The sequence below is a fragment of the Ahaetulla prasina genome, chromosome 7, assembly GCF_028640845.1.
Source record: "Ahaetulla prasina isolate Xishuangbanna chromosome 7, ASM2864084v1, whole genome shotgun sequence".
In the NCBI taxonomy this organism is placed as follows: Eukaryota; Metazoa; Chordata; class Lepidosauria; order Squamata; family Colubridae; genus Ahaetulla; species Ahaetulla prasina.
In genome coordinates, this window is record NC_080545.1 from 2,607,647 (window position 1) to 2,626,177 (window position 18,531).

Sequence of the window (18,531 nt, forward strand, 5' to 3'; positions counted from 1 at the left end):
CTTTCTTTCTTTCTTTCTTTCTTTCTTTCTTTCTTTCTTTCTTCAAAGTAAAAAAATATAAAGATAGTCCTTGACTTGATGGGTCCTTGGTGCTCTCTGAGTTTGGTTGTTTTCTTGCAGATATTTCATGCAGTGATTGTATAGTTGGGTCATGAAACATCTGCAAGAAAACCACCAAGCTCAGAAAGCTCAGAGAACCCCACCGTCCTCCTCCTCTCAAACTCCCCTCTCTTCTAGTACTGATGATCTGACCTAGTTGGGTAATGAAACATCTGCAAGAAAACAACCAAGCTCAGAGAGCACCAAGGACCCCACAGTTCAAATCTCTGAGCAAACTCCCCTTCCTTCTAGCACTGATGAGGTTACCTAGTTGGGTAATGAAACATCTGCCAGAAAACAACAAGGCTCAGAGAGCACAAAGACCCCATAGCCCCTCTTTTCCTCTTCATCCTCCTCCTCCTCCTCTCTGAAAATCCTGCTCCCTTCTAGTACTGATGATATAAGCCTTGTGGTGCAACCAAAACAATCTGGAACTGAACACACTCAAAACCGTAGAAATGGTGGTAGACTTTAGGAGAAACCCTTCCATACTTCCACCTCTCACAATACTTGACAACACAGTATCAACAGTAGAGACCTTCAAATTTCTAGGTTCTATCATATCGCAAGATCTCAAATGGACAGCCAACATCAAAAACATCATTAAAAAAGGACAACAAAGAATGTTCTTTCTGCGCCAACTCAGTAAGCTCAAACTGCCCAAGGAGCTGCTGACCCAATTCTACAGAGGAATTATTGAGTCTGTCATTTGCACCTCTATAACTGTCTGGTTCGGTTCTGCAACCCAACAAGAAAAACACAGACTTCAGAGGATAATTAGAACTGCAGAAAAAATAATTGCTACCAACTTGCCTTCCATTGAGGACCTGTATACTGCACGAATCAAGAAGAGGGCCGTGAAAATATTTGCAGATCCCTCGCATCCTGGACATAAACTGTTTCAACTCCTACCCTCAAAACGACGCTATAGAGCACTGCACACCAGAACAACTAGACACAAGAACAGTTTTTTCCCGAAGGCCATCACTCTGCTAAACAAATAATTCCCTCAACACTGTCAGACTATTTACTGAATCTGCACTACTATTAATCGTTTCTTAGTTCCCATCACCAATCTCTTTCCACTTATGACTGTATGACTATAACTTGTTGCTGGCAATCCTTATGATTTATATTGATATATTGACCATCAATTGTGTTGTAAATGTTGTACCTTGATGTACCTTGATCTTTTCTTTTATGTACACTGAGAGCATATGCACCAAGACAAATTCCTTGTGTGTCCAATCACACTTGGCCAATAAAATTCTATTCTATTCTATTCTATTCTATAACCTAGTTAGGTACTGAAATGTCTATAAGAAAACCACCAAGTGGAGAGAACACCAAGGTCCTCTCATTTCAACCCTGAGCTACAAATATTCTCCTTTATTAGTCCTTGATTTACGCCATTATGTTATCTACTCTTCCTATCTTACCAAGGAAAATCTGTGCACACACCCCCAATGTTTCCCTGTTCATGGTAGCCACAGGGCAGTTATAACCATTACAAATATATCAGAACAGTCATTCAACATAAAGAACCAAATCCTCCATCCAAACTCACAATACCTTCAAATAGCCCTTAAGTGAAGTTCTTGCATATCCTTGGCCCAATTAAACCTGGCTTTAATTAGAAATGCAAATAAGCTTCGTTATGCTAATACAAAAATGAAAGAACAATTCAGCTCCTTTGATGAGTGCATCATCAATTATTTTTGACAGATAGCATAATCGTCTCTGCTCGGCATTCTATTCTTCTGCCCAGATAGATAGAATGAATTCTCCAATATCAATTCAAACATTCCACTGTTGATTCAGATAGTTCAACCTTAATTCTTCCTGTAATTTGAAGAGGTTTAAAAGCCAAAGATCCTTTCCTTTCTATGTTTTTTTAAAAATTTTTAAATTTGCATTTATATCCCGCCCTTCTCCGAAGACTCAGGGCGGCTTACACTATGTCAAGCAATAGTCTTCATTCTATTTGTATATTTATATACAAAGTCAACTTATTGCCCCCAACAATCTGGTTCCTCATTTTACCTACCTTATAAAGGATGGAAGGCTGAGTCAACCTTGGGCCTGGTGGGACTAGAACCTGCAGTAATTGCAGGCAGCTGCTGTTAATAACAGACTGCATTACTGCTTTAAGCCCCTCAGCAACTCCGAAAACTCAGACTGGAGGCTTTCAAGAAGAGATTGGACTGCCATTTGTCCGAAATGGTGTAAGGTCTCCTGCTTGGGGAGGCGGTTGGTCTAGATGACCTACAAGGTCCCTTCCAACTCTGTTAAACTGAGACTGGCCAAGGAGCAGCTGATCCAGTCATACAGAGGAATTATTGAGTCTGTCGTTTGTACAGCAATTTTTTTATTATAACTGTCTGGTTTGATGCAGCAACTTAAACAGGACAGGTATAGACTCCAACGGGTAGTTAGAAAGGATAGTTAGAAAACACAGTTGCAACCAGACTGCTCTCCATGGGGAACCTGTATACTGCAGAAAGAGGCCAGAAAGAGGGCTGAGAAAATACAGATAGTCCTTGACTTATGACCAGAACGGAGCCCAACATTTCTGTTGTTAAGCAAGACATAGTCAGAACCTGCTGGATTTCACCCCTGACTCCAAGGGATGGTAGAGGTCAGAAAGGCCTGGAGGAATGTTGCCCATGGGGTCGCAATGGGTCGAACACGACTTCGTGACTAACAACAAAAACAACAACATTATTATTATTGTTGTTGTTGTTGTTGTTGTTGTTGTTATCCTTCCCATCTTATTGGTATCATGTTTATCATTATTATTATTACTTTGTTGTTTTGCATCTACCCAGAGAGCTTCTGCACCGGAGACAAATTCCTTGTGTGTCCAATCACACTTGGCCAATAAAGAATATTCTCTTCTATTATAGATAGGACTTGGAGTGAGCCAGAATAAAGAACCTAAGTGACTATTGATCGCTGCAAACTGCACATTAGCAGCTGATGGTTTATTAGCAAAGTGTTTGATAACACGAATCCCAGTGAGAGGAGACGTGTAACAGAAGACAAAGTTTGTGACGCTCTAAAACAGAGAAGGAAGTCGCTCAAATTGAAAGAAACAGCAACAATATTCCCACCGGGACTAACAGAACAGGAAAAAATAACAACCTGTAGGCCGTTGCTCAATTCTGTGCAGTTTCCGCTTCAGAACAATTGATTGGTCCTCTAATAAATACAATCCCTTGTCTTGCCTCTTGGCCCTTTTCTGCTAAGCTGCCTAGAAGAGAGAAGGAAGGAAGGAAGGAAGGAAGGAAGGAAGGAAGGAAGGAAGGAAGGAAGGAAGGAAGGAAGGAAAAGAGAAAGAAAGAAAGAAAGACAGACAGTAGTAGGAAAGGAAGGAAGGAAGATAAAGAAAGAAAGAGGGAGGGAGAGAGGAAGGAAGGAAGGAAAGAAGGAAAAGAGAAAGAAAGAAAGAAAGAAAGAAAGAAAGAGAGAGAGAGAGAGAGAGAGGAAGGAAGGAAGGAAAAGAGAAAGAAAGAAAGAGAAAGGAGGGAGGGAAGGAAGGAAGGAAGGAAGGGAAAGAAAGAGAGAGGGAGGGAGGGAGAGGGAGGGAGGGAGGGAGGCAGGCAGGCAAGAAGGAAAAGAGAAAGAAAGAAAGAGAAATAGGGAAGGAAGGAAGGAAGGAAGGAAGGAAGGGAGAGGAAAGAAGGAAAAGAGAAAGAAAGAAAGAAAGACAGACAGTAGTAGGAAAGGAAAGAAGGAAGATAAAGAAAGAAAGAGGGAGGAGAGAGGAAGGAAGGAAAGAAGGAAAAGAGAAAGAAAGAAAGAAAGAAAGAAAAAGAAAGAAAGAAAGAAAGAAAGAGAGAGAGAGAGAGAGGAAGGAAGGAAGGAAGGAAGGAAGGAAAAGAGAAAGAAAGAAAGAGAAAGGAGGGAGGGAAGGAAGGAAGGAAGGAAGGGAAAGAAAGAGAGAGGGAGGGAGGGAGAGGGAGGGAGGGAGGGAGGCAGGCAGGCAAGAAGGAAAAGAGAAAGAAAGAGAAATAGGGAAGGAAGGAAGGAAGGAAGGGAAGGAGGGAGGGAGGGAGGGAGGAAGGGTAACCATGGAATTCCAATAACCAATAACCATGGAAACCTAACTCCAAACCACAAGTTTATAATGTTCATGAATCAGATTTACTGCTAATGCTTTGGGTATGATAAAACTATATAGAAAATGGCAATATTTTACCAAAAATGAAAGCACCATCTACTAATTTCATCCAGAAAGTTGGAGGTGCTCCATCACTAGAGACTTTTAATTAAAGACTGGACAGCCACTTGTGTGAAATGGTATAAGGATTCCTGCTTGAGCAGGGGGTTGGACTGGAAGACCTCCAAGGTCCCTTCCAACTCTTGTTATTCTGTATCCTGGATACTCCCAATACTTCAGCGCAACCATCACAAAGATGTAATTCTCTGGTGGCTCAACAGGCTAATGCAGCCTGTTATTAACAGCAACTGCTTGCAATATTGCAGGTTCAAGTCCCACCAGGCCCAAGGTTGACTCAGCCTTCCATCCTTTATAAGGTAGGTAAAATGAGGACCCAGATTGTTGGGGGCAATAAAAGTTGACTTTGTATATAATATACAAATGGATGAAGACTATTGCTAACACAATGTAAGCCGCCCTGAGTCTTCGGAGAAGGGCGGGATATAAATGCAAATTTTAAAAAAAAAGGTGTAATTCCTCCTGAAAAGAGATGTGTGACCTGAAGTCTATAAAGAACATGATACTAGAAGAACAAGCATTTGAAGGTGAAGACTTACAACTGGTAGAAGATGTTCCGCATGAAACATATTTACAACAGGGCCGAGTTTATTATATTTCCTGTCGTTGCTGCCTTAACTTGCCATGGCGTGTCATTATTTAATCCGCAAGATTCACGTTCAAGGAAGCATAAGTCATCGTAATTTGTAGGTAGGATTTTGTGGTGTGACATTTACTTTCTGAATATGTTCTCTACAGAAGGAAAAAAATCCCCTAGAATTCTTTTAAAAACCAAAGCCCAGCGTTTAGCAGTAAATCCATCTTTGGCACAAAAGCTTTGAACCCAATTCAGCCACCGTGTTTCCTCGAAAATAAGACCCTGTCTTATATTTTTTTGAACCCTGAAATAAGCGCTTGGCCTTATTGCCGTGTGCTCAAAAGCCTGATTGGGCTTATTATCAGGGGAGGTCTTATTTTGGGGGAAACAGGGTATAAAAAGAACGTTGTGAGTAATATCATCTCCCGTAACATATTTAGTTCAGATTGCAAGCTTTCTGGGACAGAAGTAGTAAAATATTGCCGTTGTAATTAGAACTCCCTGCGTTCGATGGACTTCTGGTATATTTTCCTTTTCCATGTCATTGATTCTTTCTCCATCAGAAAGTTGAGACTTCCGACTGACATAGAGGTACTACCAGTCACAAGAATCGGAGTTCTCTGTTCCTGTGCTGGCTTCTCCCTGTTTGGCTCCGAAAGGAGACAAAGCCACCTTGTAGGGGCGGTGAAGCTAAGGAGGTGGTGCCCTGAGAGGTCGTAGGAGCGATTGCAACTCTCCTGCTGAACCCCAGGGCTTTTTCCCCCTCTATGCCACGGTGAGGAGAAAGGCAGTCTAAGATGGCTCCCATGAAGCTGGGACATCCAACAAACATCTAAGTACTGTGCAGGAGCAGACTTTGGTGAATAGTGTGTGAACTGGGCGAGATAATATTTTCTGTTAAAATTTGACCCCAAGGAAATCTAGGGGGAATATATATTTAGAACTGTTTGTTAAAGCAGTGAACAAGCACTTTGAAAAACTACCAAACTGGAAGGAGAAGACGTGATATTGAGAAGGCATTTTATAATGCTGGAACTAGGGACTTAAAAAGAAAGTCAAACCTGCTTTGTGGTGGCCCCGTTTTCCAAACTGTAGAACCAATTCCATCAGAAGGCCTTACCTTATTTCCCAGGTATCTTGGTGCAATGGCACAGAATAATCTACAGGTAGACCTCAATTTACAGAAATTCATTTAGTGACCATTCAAAGTTGCAACAGCACTGAAAAAAAAATGGCTTATGCCTCTTTTTCACACTTGCAGGCTCCCTGTGGTCATGTGATCAAAATTCAGATGCTTGGAAACTGACTCATATTTATGACGGTTGCAGTGTCCTGGGGTTACATGATCCCATTTTGCGACCTTCTGATAAGCAAAGTCATCACAAAAGCCAGATTCACTTTACAATTGTGTTACTGAATATCTCTCTCTACTGAATACTGCATGAACGCTGTATTCCAACAGTTAGATGCTGGGTTTTCCCTGCCTTTATGCTTGAGCTCCCACCTTCTTGGACCTATTGGAAGAAATGTCCATCTGGGTTCAGTTCCAAGTGGGGAGAAAAACACTGGAAACATGGTGGCTGATTGGAAAGATGGTTTAATGGTGGACAGGATCACATGGTTTTCTGGGCAGAAAGCGGGGGAGATGCTGAGAATGCCTGGGTTTTATGCCCTCTGTTGGGCTTTGAATTTGAGCTTGTGTTCTGATTGGTTGTCAGACTCCTATAGGGCCATGCAGGGGTAACTTTGTAGGTTGTCTGTGTTCCAGGCTTGGTTGACTCTGCAGGGTGATAATGTAATGAAAGGGCTTTGGGCAATTCCTACTATGGCTCTGGCTGAAAGAGGTAGATCTTTGGATTGGATCTCTAGAATGGATTGGCTCAGGTCTTAATGGCCCATTGACAAAGGTGAGGGGCTGAGTTTCTGCCTCACTTTTAGGGGAAATATTCGTCCCTTTTAATATTTCCTAAATCATCTCATTTTCCCAGGAGGGGGATGGTGATGCTAACTTCCTACAGATCCATGCGCAGAACAGACAATAAAGTATCTCAGAAGAATCCAGTTTCGTTTCATTTATTGGAGGAAAATTATTCTCTATATCCCTTAAATAATCTTTATGATAGAAATCTCGCTAAGTACTGTATACATGATTGTCAAGGCAGAGAATAATTTGCAACACAGCCCCATGAACAATTTGTAACATTGCAAACTCCTTAGGCGGGTTAAACATTTTGCTATGCCTTGTTACATGCACTGAGTATAAATACACATTGCCCTTCTCAAAGATGGTTTTTATGGAACTGAATTGATTACAAGACTTATAATAACAGGCAGACTGAACATTCCCGGATTAAATTTGCAAGTTTTTTTTTTTGTTTCCTTTTACATGGACTTTTTAAAAACTATTTTTAAAAAACATGCTTGCTTTTTGTTGTTGTTGTAAAAATAAAAGTAAGAATGAGATGTTTTGCCGTTAAATGCCATGTTTAAGAACCGTTCCAGATTTGGATCTGAGTAAGACCAAGCTTTAAAAAAAAAACCCAAACAAACAACCCAAATGAATAAAAAGTACATAAAAGGCTGAATTTCATTTAGGAACAAACGTCTTCAGTCAGCTTCAGTCACAAACAACCGGTCACATGTAACAATAGATAGCTCTGCTTGAAAATATACATCCAAAATCTTAACCAGGCCGTTGAATGAGTCTTGAAAGTACATTGCAATAGGGATGAGATCACACAAATTAATCAACACTATATGCCATAGCGTAACTCTTGGTTGATTGCCTGTGCTGGATCTCACAGTCCAAAGCATCCAGAAAGCTTAAGGCTACAAAACTAAACCTACTTATGGAGAAACAAGTCCCATGGAACCGAATGGGCTTTTATTCAAGTAAGTACCCGTAAGGTTTTGCCAGAGAAGTCCATTAAAACGTATTTCATTCTATAGCAGACTGCGGTCAAAGCCTGTAGATATTTGTTCTAATCAGAATAACAAGAGTTGAAAGGGACCTTAGAGGTCTTCTAGTCCAACTCTTTGCTCAAGCAGGAGACCTTATACCATTTTAGACAATCTCTACTTAAAAACCTCTAGTGATGAGCACCCACACCTTCTGTAGGCAACTTCCATTCCACTCATTAATTGTTCCGTCAGGAAGTTCCTCTTCGATTCCAAGTTGCTTCTCTCCTTGATGAGTTGCCATCCGTTGCTTCTTGTCCTGACTTGAGGTGCTTTGGAAAATAAGTGGACCCCACTCTTCTTTGTGGCAGCCCTTCAAATATTGGAAGATGCTATCATGTCACCCCTAGTCCTTTTCATTAAACTAGTCTTAGTTTAATGCAATCGTTGTTCTTATATTTTTAGCCTCTAATCATCTTTGTTACTTTTCTTTGTACTCTTTCTAGCGTCTCCATATCTTTCGTTTTTAAACATCATGGTGACCAAGATCAAAGTGAATCACTTTTAATCAAAATGAAGCACTTTTGAGCACCATTAATTTCAGTGTGACTTGGGTTGTGAAGACCCCAGAGATTCTTAAACATCTCTGCTTGAAAGTATTTTTACTTTGACTAGGGTGCACTTCTAGAATTCACGGAACAGGACAACGGGCCTCAGCCAACACACTGTGGCCATGGAAAAATTAAGAGTATGCACGCCTTCTATCTATGCCTCCCAGCTTTCAAATGGTAGCTTTCAAACTTCCCACTGCCATTTGCCAAGAAATTCCTGTGGAAACATCGTGTTGCAGAGGATTATGCAATATTTAATGGAACTTTCCTCTTTCTTTCTTCCCAGAAACATAAGTGGATGAAAGGCCTAGATAGATAAGAGGTTTTCCTAAATCATTTTTGTTATTGGAATACAATCCCCTCCTGCATAACATGGTGAGGACTTAGAAAATTTCCTATTTTGTGTCCCTTAAGAGGAAAGATGGAATTTCAAACTGTTTTTTGTTCATGCTTTCTGATCTTCCTAGCAAGGAAACAAAGCCACATTTCAAGGCTACCCCTTTTTATACAAAGCATCATCGTGTACCTTTATAAGGTAGGTAAAATGAGGACCCAGATTGTTGGGGGGGCAATAAGTTGACTTTGTAAAAATATACAAATAGAATGAGACTATTGCCTTATACACTGTAAGCCGCCCTGAGTCTTCGGAGAAGGGCGGGATATAAATGTAAACAAAAATAAAAATAAAAAATGAGATGTTGTGTTTTGCTTCTTCCTCTCCAATTTCTGCTGAGGCTGCAGGACTAAACATGGAGCTGTCCCAAAGATGCTTTTTCTAAAAGGCAACTGGACTTTCTAGGTCTTTTTGTTTTTCTTTGAAAACATTTCGCTTCTCATCCAAGAAGCTTCTTCAGTTCAAGTTGGCAGAACTGAAGAAGATTCTTGGATGAGACGCGCAGCGGTGGGTTTCTTATTTTGTTATACTGGTTCGCCATGCCTTCTGCAGATGTGCCTGGACTTCCGTGCATGTGTTTTGCTTGCAGATGTGCCCTGTGTACATGCACCCGGCCTCAAAAACGTGCCTAAATAGAACGGCATAGAACCGGGGAGGCTGGGCATGTTGTGGTCCGCCAGCAACCTGCGGAGCTGGCAACAGAGTTAGACAGCGATGAGGCTGAGGTGAGGCCAGGGCCATCGGGGAGTGAGGTGTGGACTCCAGAGCCTGATAGTAGTGAGGCAGAGGAACAGGAGGAGCCTGTTCCTAATGCACACATGAGAAGAGCTGCCAGAAGGTAAGAGCAGCTCAAGCAAAGAGGACAACTCAGGAGTAAGGCCAAGAGATGATTGGCCCCTCCCATAAGGCTTAAAACAGACCAGCACTGGTGTTTCAGCTTTGCCGGAAATCAACATTGGTAGATTCATCTTCTTGCATTTATTTTTGTATCGGCGTCATCTGAACGTTTGCCAAGAAAGGCCTTTGGCAGTTTGCCTAATTGGACCAAGGTTTGCGATAGGACTGAGGAATTTGTGTTGGGAGGAATTTGTTTTAATTTGAATTGAACGACGCTGGGAATGAAGTAATTCTCAGCTGTTTGAATAAAGTTTGTTTGTTTTTTCACAGACTGAGTTTCTTACTACCTACTTGGGCCTGGGTCACAACAGGGCGGGGTGGCACCCCCCCCCCGCGATTTCTGCTACCAGTTCGCCTGAACCCGTCTGAACCATCTGAATACCACCAGCTGCCTTTTGGGAAAAGCACTTTTGGGGAAAACCATGAGCTGGATGATTGAAAATCTCCACCGATGTTTAAGTTGTTGTTGTTGATGACCAGAGATAAAAGGCTTCCTAACTGTTATTCTGATCAGAAGGAATGCAAATGGCACATATATCCTTTCACTATTTTGTCTAATTTATTGGACTTTCCTGTCTCTTTCCTTCCATAGATACAATGGACCGATGTTCAGATTAAAACAGGGGTCTCCAACCTTGGTCCCTTTAAGACTTGTGGACTTCAACTCCCAGAGTTCTGTCTCTGGGGGACAGAACTCTGGGAGTTGAAGTCCACAAGTCTTAAAGGGACCAAGGTTGGAGACCCTTGGATTAAAACATCTCCATGCTCTCTGATAAACCTACAAAGAAACTTCAGTTTCTATAAGCAGAAAAAGAAAAAGACTTCCTTAATCCTTACTTGTTTAGCTTTTCCACTTTCATGAGTAAGCCATGACTCAGAAGATATATAGAATGAGATACGTTTTACCAAAAAAACATCAAATTTGAGAGATGGAAAGAAAGCCTACGGATTCGGAAGGTTTTTTCATACAAAGGCAAAGTTTGGAGAAGCAAGTTCAGTCATTAAAAACATGCAGTGCAGTTTCATGCATTATTATTTTTTTTCCTTCAACATCTCGGAGTTGTTCATTCTTCCAAGCAATAATTCCCAATTCTATACCAAGGCTTGGCTTCACCGATCTGTTTCTCACCATTCCTCAATTTGGGTGGGGGAAAAAAAACACATTGAAAACCTCGCACAAAACCAGAACTATATTGTTTTTCCCATCAAGAAAATAATAATCTCTCTTTTAAAAAAAAGTTCCTATAGATAAATGTACTGCCATTAGTAGGCATGTATCGGTTTATTATTCTTATTTTTTTAAAAAAAGATAAAAATAGAATCTATTTTCCCCTCTTCTATAACCAGAGACCCTTTTAAATAAAAATGATGAATGACATCATGATTCTAAAACTACCTGCAATCTAAAGTGAAACCAAATCAGGCACCCTGAGACTTAAAATGGGTATTAGTAAAATAGATTTTTTAAAAAAACAGCCTTGATTGAAAAAATATTTGATTTATGAAAAATAGGGGCATAGTGATTTTTCCCCCCAGATTGAAATAAAATAGAATAGTGATTCTCTTTTGTTACATGATTTTTCTAGTCCTACCAAATTAAAAGGAATACATGTATATTCCATGTATATTTATAAAACAAAAAACAGACATTCTGCGAGCTCCGGAACTAAAATAATTACAATTTTATTCTACTAAGCTTTCATCAGCCATCTGCTGACATCGTCAGAGTATTAAACTACCATTGCAGAGATCTCTGCCTTTATATGCCATTAATCAATTTGGCCATTGTGCGTTCAATACGCCCATCCAGCCATCTCCTACTTGTAATTAGCTGGGTTGTTTTTGCTGTCATCATACTGGTTGATGGAGGCTTAATTCCTACTGTTTCCTCCCTCCTAGCCTAGATCTCTGCAATGGTAGTATATACCATATATCTCTGCAATATATTGGTTAATTTCCTGCAGATGTTTCATGACCCAACTAGGTAACATCATCAAATCTGCTAGTCTGGGCAGGCTAATTTACACTGTAAAGCCTTGAGATAAAGGGAAAAATGAGGCAGAGAAAGGAATAAGGAAGAGAAACACTGTTAGGAATTAATTCTGGCCATGGGGGTCCAGCCCAAATTAAGCATTTCTATTGATTTGAATGGGAAGGACGTAAGCCTGTCAGCGTTTTTCTCACAGGCCTGACTGTTGCTTTATACTGTGCTATTGGCTTATATTCATGTATCATATAGATGATTTTATTAACCAGCCTTTTTTTAATCAGGCAGGCAAAATCTATCTGCAAGAGAAAGGGACATTTTCCAAGTTTTTTCATGGGGATGGCACTGGAATTAAAACCACATAGACTGATCTAAATATTCACATGTATGTCCTGGAAGCTAACTTAGCCATATACTGTATTTTCAGAAGATAGGATTCTGCTGGTGCCTTTATCCCGGCTTAAAATTCACAGCACAGCATCAGATGTTTACATCTGTTTTGGAGTTGAGCTTTCAATTCCAGAACCAGCGGTTTTGAAGTATTATGGACTCTAGTAACACGGCCTTTGCCATTAAAAGTAGTATTTTCTTCCTCGTTTTGAACCGGTGCGGTGATAATCCGTCAATTTGTGGAGGGGTGTTAGGTCTGGGTGAGATTAACAGATTAACAGGGTTGGAAGGGACCTTGTAGGTCATCTAGTCCAACCCCCCGCCCAAGCAGGAGACCCTACACCAGTGATGGGATTCAGCCAGTTCGCACCACTTCGGGGGAACCGGTTGTTAACTTTGTGAGCAGTTTGGCGAACTGGTTGTTGGAAGAAATCATTAAGGCAGAGAACCGGTTGTTAAATTACTTGAACCCCACCACTGCCCTACACCTATAGATTAAGAAGAGAATTCCAAGAAACGAGACAGGAAAAATCTAAATTTTGTGTCAAAATTATTGTCCCAAAGGTGCTTTTTTCAAGAGGCAACTGGGCTTTCTGGGTTTTTTTTTTCTTTGAAGACATTTCGCTTCTCATCCAAGAAGCCTCTTCAGTTCTGAAGCTTCTTGGATGAGAAGCGAAACATCTTCAAAGAAAAAAAGCAGGAAGTCCAGTTGCCTCTTGAAAAAAAAAAAAGCACCTTTGGGATGATTGAGAATCTCCATAGACATCTGTCAAAATTATTATAATTTTTTTCCTGGCTCAAGAATGATTGGAGAGAATTCAGACCGGTGGTTGGGCGTCGAATTCTTCTTCTTCTTCATGGTGGATCCATTTGAGCTAAAGGATTTCCTCCTTTTCATTTTAAATCCCGGACCTAGTCTTTTGACGGAAAGCTTCTAGCAAAATCCACCTTTATTCCGAATGCCGCACGCCAGCAATTTCTTTTCAGATTTGCAAAGCGGTATATTTGAGTCTTAAGTAAACCACAATGGGAAAAAAAAATCAGATACATTTTTGTGCCTGGCTGGGAAGGTCATATTTCAATGCAAGGTGGATTTTAATATTTACAATTGCCCAATATTTCTGGAAGAAACAGACTCAGCAATCACTTCCACAGCTTGCTGCAAATGACTGCTGGATCGGTATTGGGGGGGGGGACCCCCCACACCTTTTCTAATTGTAATTCTTGGGAACAAAAATTACATTTAGCCTGGGTGAAAGTTTATCCAGCTCCTTTGCTTAGGAAACTCGATTTAAAACAAACTATTCCATATTTTACTAGAAACAATCGCACCAAAGTCTTTTACAACACATTGATTTCCTGACGTGTCTATTCTGATGTGTTTTTATGAACTTCCGCAGTTCCACACCGTTTCATTCTTTGCTTTTTATACTGTCATTTTATATTTCCATATCCGTTTTACACCCTATGGAATATGCTGGTCTTTGGCCATAATACAATTTTTATAGGGGTTTTTTTTTCCCTCCCCCTCCTCAGTTTAATTGAAAAAGGGGGAAAAACACAGGGAAATTCTTAAAGCCCGATTCTGGAGCCCATAAAGATGAGTCTGGTCCGGATACAAACAGAGAATAATTAACACAGAATCTTATTCATACACTCAACCCATGAAACCTTTCCTTTCCGTCGGTGGGACTGGAAGGAAACGGGAGCCTCTTCCCATTTTCTTGACAAAATAAGATGCAAAAACAGTCCGTTTTCGACATCACTGCAAGATCCAGACAAGTCTGCAGTCCAGAGTTATGGAGTTAAGAAAAGATATGTACATATATGTACATATAAAACATGCTGCGAAAGCCTTCCCGATTTGAAAGATTAATGCAAACTTCTTTGTATTCTCTACTTCTGGAGAAAAAAAAAAGGGAAAAAAGAACCCCAACAAAGCTAAAAATACAAATATACAACGAAAATAATAATAATAATAACGTTTGAAATTACTCTAAATCATCCAGTTGAACTATTTTGTTAATGATTAAAACAAAAGCAGGTTAACACTGAGAAGAAAAGAGTTAAATCATTGAGGAACTAACAACAGGTCCAACGTAAGTTAGAACATTTTGGATTCCTGGATCTAGAACCAGGTGCTGCTCCCTTCTCCATCTTCCTGAAGTCCCTTCCGCTTGCGATGAATGCAACTTTTCAGAATCGCAGTATAAAATATGGCCATTTGTTTTGTGTGTGTGTGTATTTTCCCCCCCAATCCTTCTATTCTTCTAATGCTTCGATGTGTTTGCAATGCAGGATGACATCACCTGGGAAAAAATTTCCTTTCCTGCCTGTTTGGGCACCGAGATGGGTCTTTTCTCCCATCGCTGACCTCTTCCTTGTGGGTGGGATCACAGGGTGACCTGTGGATCACTTGGTCCCTGTGTGTATCGTGGTTGTGGTTATCGTGGTCTGTCTGGGCCTCCTCTCTCCTCCAGCAGAAATACCAGGCGAAGCTGAAGAAGCAAAACTACAGGGAGTAGACGAGGGAATACCTGAAGGAAGCGAGAGAAAGAGAAGAGACATCACTAATCAATCTCTAGGCAGCCGATGGATAATATGCTCAGAAATCGGGAAGTGTGGGAAACTCCCCCTACCTTTTGGGGGGATATTAAAAGAGGGAGTCTATAGAGATTCTCAGTCATCCAGGTCATGGTTGTCCTGTAGGAATTTAGCACCCACCCCCCTCCTAGAAGAATGAAATATTTTAGAAAATATTTAAAAGGCAGAATATATTTCCCTGGATGAGAAATGGAGAAACATGTTTTAAAGACAAAGCAGCTTCCTGACCACCCCCCCACCTTTGTCAATGGGCCATTAAAGCCTCAGCTAAGCTCACTCATTTCCCCCCACCTTTGTCAACCATCATCTGCATCATAATAGAACCCATCTAACAACTGAAACTCACCACATGGCACCTGGGAAGATTACATCAGCCAGCAAGGCTAGCTAAGACCCCTACCCCCTGGGAGTCTGACAGCCAATCAGGGTACTCTTCCTGTGCCCCAGAAAGTTCAAAGCTCAGAAAAAGCATAAAACCAGGGAGCACACAGGATCTCAGCCCTTTTCTGTTCAGGATCTCAAGCCATGTGATCCTGGCCACCATTAAACCATCTTTCCAAGCAGCCTCCATGTTTCCAGTGTCTTTGTCCCCACTTGGAACTGAACCCAGATGGATATTTCTTCCAACAGTCCCAAAGGTGCTTTTTTCAGGAGGCAACTGGGCTTTCTGGTTTTTTCTTTGAAGAAGTTTCGCTTCTCATCCGAGAAGCTTCTTCGCTTCTCATCCCCAACACCATCCAGTCAGAGCAGAAGAAGCTTCTTGGATGAGAGAAGTGAAATGTCTTCAAAGAAAAAAAAAACACCAAGAAAGTCCAGTTGCTTCCTGGAAAAAAAAGCATCTTTGGGACATTAAAAGAGGGAGAATATTCTATTTCCCCCAAAAGGAGAAGAGGAGGAACATGCTCTTAAAGGCAGAAAGCAGCCCCAGTCTTCCTGCTACAGAAAAACAGCCGCCAGCAGAAACCTGAAATATTTAGAAATGGATATTTTGTACCCATTAAGAAAGCCTATTCATAAACAAAACGCCTTCAGCTACAGCTCCCCCAGAAGTCTGGAGCTGATGGGATTAAAGAGTAGAAAAACAAAGATTCCTAAAATCTACATTCCCCCACCCAGCTCCAAGGACAGGGCATGACCTCCCAGCCACAATGGGAGTCAGGCAACACCAATTAGCATGCTAAAAGGACACTCCCAAGCACAGGTCAAAGTATACTTCACAATAAACAGGCAACTCAAACACAAAGTCCAAAGAATGTATAAAAGCCCACCTACCCTCACCCCGCATTTTGTTAGCCAGCCCAGAAACATGCAACTCTCACTGAAATTTCTGGCTACCAAATAAAAGAGACGTCCTTTCCTGCAGCCTGCCTCCATTTTATTTCTAGCATCCTTCTCCCGGCTTGGAACTGGACCAATTTTTTCTTCCAACAGAAGGTAAGATCTAACATTTAGCCCCTCTTCCCTCAGGGAAAGAAATTTAGAACAGACCCAAAGAAGGAACTTCCTTACCGATCAAACCTTTATTAGTCAGAGATTGGCATAAGAGGGGTACAATGCAAATAACCATTTTAAAAGCAAAGAAATATAAAACCCACAAAATTATGTGTGTGTGTGTGTGTGTGTGTGTGTGTGTTTGTATGTATTTAACTTGTAAATCAAGAGTGTTTTGAATTGTGGTAGATTTAGTTAGTCATAACTAAATTCTAAATTAGTCATTCTGTGTTTTTTTAATTTATTAATGTTTTTACACCTTTTGATAGCTTTTTAAAAAAATTGTACTATAACTATCTATAACTATATCTATCTATCTATCTATCTATCTATCTATCTATCTATCTATCTATCTATCTATCTATCTATCTATCTATCTATCTATCATCTATCCATCCATTCATAACTATAACTATCTATCCATCCATTATCTATCTATCTATCTATCTATCTATCTATCTATCTATCTATCTATCTATCTATCTATCTATCATCTATCTATCATCTATCTATCTATCTATCTATCTATCTATCTATCTATCTATCTATCTATCTATCTATCTATCTATCTATCTATCTATTTATCTATCCACCCAACCATCTATTGTTATATAATAACTATCTCCCTCCCTCCCTCCTTCTCTCCCTCCTCCTCTGTCTTTAAAATATTTTTAATTTTGTGTATTTTAGCTTTTTTTTTTTTGGCTTTTAAAATGATTGTTTGCATTCTACCATCTTCTGCTGATCTGGGGCCATAATAAATAAATAAATATGGTTTGACTGGATTCAAAAAAGAGTCACTCTAATGATCTTCTTTGCAAGCCCATATTATTCTCATCTGAACCACATGTCCCGGATCCGAACCCTGTTGGTGGAGCCCAGCATTCTCCCCATAAGGTCCATTTAGATACCGAATTCAACCCTGGGGAATAAATCTTCTTCCGGTCTTAGTGACATGAATTCCCCGAGGAATTTCCCTGCGTTATGTTGACTATCTCTAAAAGACCCTCCTTTTGCTCTGGAAAGGAAATGACATTCGGAGATAAGAGACCTTGAATTCTGCCAATAATAATGAGCCATATGATTCAAGCCAGCCACCTGTGAGACAGGCTGAACTTTGGTGAACAACTTGATTGGGTAATGAGATCAAATCCTGGGCTCCAGGAAATGATGACCATCTCCAAATATAATAATATTTTCAGAAGAAGACAAACCATCTCTAGGTCTCCATTATCACAGAGGCTAAAACATACAAAGAATGGTTGCTGGAATTGGGTATGTCCAGTTTAAGGGAAAGAAGGATTAGGGATGACATGAAAGCAGTCTTCCGATATTTGAGAGGTTACCGCAAAGAGGAGGGGGGGGATTCATCCTATTCTCCAAAGCACCTGAAGGCAGGACAAGTAGTAGTATAGCCTTTGTTGTCATTGTACATCATGTATACAACGAAATTGGTTTTAGCCTCACTGGTGCAATCCATGACAAATATATATATATACAAACAACATAAATACCCTAACGAATCAAGTAATTAGGGAGGAAAAAAAAAACAAGAAGCAATGGGTGGAAACTAATCAAGGAGAGAAGCAATCTAGAACTAAGGAGAAATTAACAGAACAACTAATCAACGGAATGACTTGCCTCTAGAAGTTATGAATGTTCCAACACTGGAAGTTTATTTATTTATTTTATTTTATTTTATTTTATTTATTTATTTTGTATAAGCATGAAATAACCACACAAGATGAAGACAACCAAAGGGAACATTAGGACAGGAACGGTAGGCACACTGGTGCTCTTATGCACGCCCCTTACAGACCTCTTCGGAATGGGGTGAGGTCAACAATAGACAGTCTTAGGTTAAAGTTTTGGGGATTTTGGGATGAGACCACAGAGTCAGGTAGTGCATTCCAGGCATTAATAACTCTGTTAAAAAGGTAAAGGTAAAGGTTCCCTCGCACATATGTGCTAGTCGTTGCCGACTCTAGGGGGTGGTGCTCATCTCCGTTTCAAAGCTGAAGAGCCAGCGCTGTCCGAAAACGTCTCCGTGGTCATGTGGCCGGCATGACTCAATGCCAAAGGCGCACGGAACGCTGTTACCTTCCCACCAAAGGTGGTCCCTATTTTTTCTACTTGCATTTTTTTACCTGCTTTCGAAACTGCTAGGTTGGCAGAACTCTGTTACTGAAGTCATATTTTCTATTTTTTTTCTATTTTTTATTTTTTCTATTTATATTTTCTATTTTTCTATTTTCTAAGTTTTTATTATTGTTCTCACTAATTATTGTTCTCCCTGTCAGGAAATTTCTCCTCAATTCCAGGCTGTTTCTCTCCTTGATTAGT

The 18,531-nt window shown here is 40.4% G+C and overlaps 1 protein-coding gene across 2 annotated transcripts in view; it reads right to left on the reverse strand.

Moving 5' to 3' along the window:
- Nucleotides 1-13,417: 13,417 nt before the first annotated feature.
- Nucleotides 13,418-18,531, reverse strand: part of CAMK1D (calcium/calmodulin dependent protein kinase ID) — a 218,362-nt gene continuing 213,248 nt past the window's right edge. For both annotated transcript variants that reach the window (XM_058191375.1, XM_058191376.1), the window contains exon 11: nucleotides 13,418-14,630. In XM_058191375.1, the coding sequence (XP_058047358.1) occupies nucleotides 14,506-14,630 (125 nt within the window). In that variant the 3' untranslated portion in view covers nucleotides 13,418-14,505. The remainder of the gene's footprint in view (nucleotides 14,631-18,531) is intronic.